Genomic DNA, 2699 nt, shown 5'->3' on the forward strand with positions numbered 1-2699 from the left:
ATAGTTGAGTAAACCCGTGGAAGTGGACTAGGTATCGGTCGGCAACACTAAACAGGGACATGGAGAAGAGAGAAGTTAAAACCAGATTGGAAAGATCAATATTTATTATCTGCACTTACACTTTATGAAGGTAATGGGGTCGTGAGAGTCGGCGAGCAGCCCGCTTAGAGATAACACGACCTTACCTTAGGGCTCGTGCAGCGTGCGGCCGACTAGCGACCAGCGACTGATTTACGGTTCTGAAGGAGGTTCGCGTGATTTCATACATCGTTAACGATAGAAATTATACCAGATACCAACGAAACAATCTCAGCTATGGATGCGGTTGAAAGTTAGTTTGTTTGTTAGTTTGTTTGTCTTCAGTTTTCCCAGTGAACTAACTCAAATTTCAACATTGTAAATTTGAATCGACTTTGAGGGAGTCTTGACTAAATAATTCATTATGTAATCCGATATTTTGTAGCTGCAGCCGCCAGTCTTTATCTTATGACATTCAAACAAAAAATCAGTTTATCTATTCGAGAACCACGATGAACAGACATACAAACAAACAGTCAACATCCAACTTCCTGTAGTTTTTGTCAATAGATCGTTGCATTTCCGCTATTAAATACCCACCATTAAAATGTATATAAAAGTTTCATTTCCGTGTGTGGTAGCTAGCTGCAATATATAGCATAGCTAAGTCTGTGACGGTCTTAAATCGCAAGTCTGGCAACACAGACTGGTGTGCAGCGCAGGTCGTATGAATGTTCGCTAGTCGTCGGTCGGTGGCACACTGCAGTTCGCCGTTTAATTACACAAGTTCAATCCAGTCTGTTCGAATCGGTCCGCCGTCGCCAGTCTCTTTATATAAGGGTGAGGCGCAGGACTGACACAGACACGACGTCACAAGTTCCTTTCTTATATCGTCAACCCGAGCGCAGGATGCGCCTGTGATTACGGTCTAAAAGTGAGTCAGTGAGGCAATGACACGAAGTAAATTCCGCCTTGCGACGGCGTAACAGTCACATTCATAAGGTTTTTCACCAGTATGAGTTCTAAAGTGTCTTTTTAAACTACTCCTTTCATTAAATCTGCGTTGACACACGTCACATTCATAAGGTTTTTCGCCAGTGTGAGTTCTAAGGTGTCTTTTTAAACTACTCCTCACATTAAATCTGCGTTGACACACGTCACATTCATAAGGTTTTTCGCCAGTGTGAGTTCTACTGTGTTTTGTTAAATCACCCTTCTGAACAAATCCGCGTTGACACACGTCACATTCATAAGGTTTTTCGCCAGTATGAGTTCTACGATGTTGTAATAAGTTTCCCTTTAAATTAAATCGGCGTTGACACACTTCACATTCATAAGGTTTTTCGCCAGTGTGAGTTCTCCTGTGTTTTGTTAAATCACCCTTCTGACCAAAACCGCGTTGACAAACGTCACATTTATAAGGTTTTTCGCCAGTATGAGTTCTATAATGTTTGTCAAATTTGGATTTACATTTAAAACGTCTATCACAAACATCACATTGGAGTGGACCCTGACCACTCCGTGACGTTGACTCCCGTCGAGACTCGCGCTGTGTCCTGTTGGTTGTACTTCCTGCACCTGGTTGCCGTTTGTCAGCTCTAGATGTGTCAGCTGACGCAGTATCTGTAATTAATCAGCTGACTTGAGAAGAAAGCATAAGTTAAACATAAATAAATACAAAATTAAAACATACTTCAAATCCAAACAACAAAATGCTAAAATTGTTTATTTAATTAAGACGTTTTTCTCCCCTGGCTTTAGTCGAGGTTGCATCCTCATCACTCTGGAGAGGAGCCCGGGGTATGCCTTTGTCCACGCACCCCAGATTAGCTGAGTCAGGTTTTTACACGAAGCGACTCCCATCTGACCTCCGCAACCTTTGCAGATAAACCTAATATCTAGTCGCCTGAGTGTGTAGGTTTCCTCACGATGTTTTCCCTCACCGTAAACGCATCGGTTAGTATTCAAACTAATGTACATAACTTTGAAAATAGTCATTGGTACACGGCCGAGGTAAAGGTGCCGTCATAATATTCAATATTCACGTCATGGATGTTCAGAAATGACACGTGTGGTGGCTGCGGGATGGACAATGTGGGTATGTGGACATATGCCCAACAATATGCCAGGAACAATGCAGCTCACAAATCAAATGTTATGTGGCTATTGCACGTTATTTAACTTAAACTTACCAACGTCAAAGCTGGGCAGAGATCCACCCTGACCAACAGCACCGTCCATCACAAAAAGTTTTCTGCAAGCATATAAATTATATATATATATTATATATATATATATATATATGTGGGTATATCAACTTACATAGTACTTACAACCTGCCCGAGTTGTTTGACATTACATACATCTATATATATATATATATATATATAGATGTATGTAATATATATATACATCTATATATAAATAAATCTATATATAAATCCTACCTCCAAAACCCCTTAATCGTAAAAATTATTTGGGAGGTCACCACTTAAACACGTAACAAATGTGTTCAGTTCCTAAAACCTGATAAACGCGGTCGAGTGGGAAGGCCTAGATGAACGTACCTTGACCAAAACAGGAAGTCTTGGTCCAGGTGAGAAATTAAGAGTTATGAATGTGGGGAAGCGACAGAAGTGTACAGGGATCGTGGTAAGAGGAAGAAAGATGTAGTTTCTGCC

The 2699-nt window shown here is 40.8% G+C and overlaps 1 protein-coding gene across 1 annotated transcript; it reads right to left on the reverse strand.

Moving 5' to 3' along the window:
- Positions 1 to 946: 946 nt before the first annotated feature.
- LOC132903578 (zinc finger protein 436-like) lies at positions 947 to 2259 on the reverse strand. The gene is made up of 2 exons (XM_060952167.1): positions 2211 to 2259; positions 947 to 1641 (listed from the first exon to the last, which is right to left on the reverse strand). The coding sequence occupies exons 1-2, from the start codon at positions 2257 to 2259 to the stop codon at positions 947 to 949; spliced, it is 744 nt and encodes a 247-aa protein (XP_060808150.1).
- Positions 2260 to 2699: the final 440 nt, after the last annotated feature.

Source organism: Amyelois transitella, chromosome 28, assembly GCF_032362555.1.
Source record: "Amyelois transitella isolate CPQ chromosome 28, ilAmyTran1.1, whole genome shotgun sequence".
Lineage (NCBI taxonomy): Eukaryota > Metazoa > Arthropoda > Insecta > Lepidoptera > Pyralidae > Amyelois > Amyelois transitella.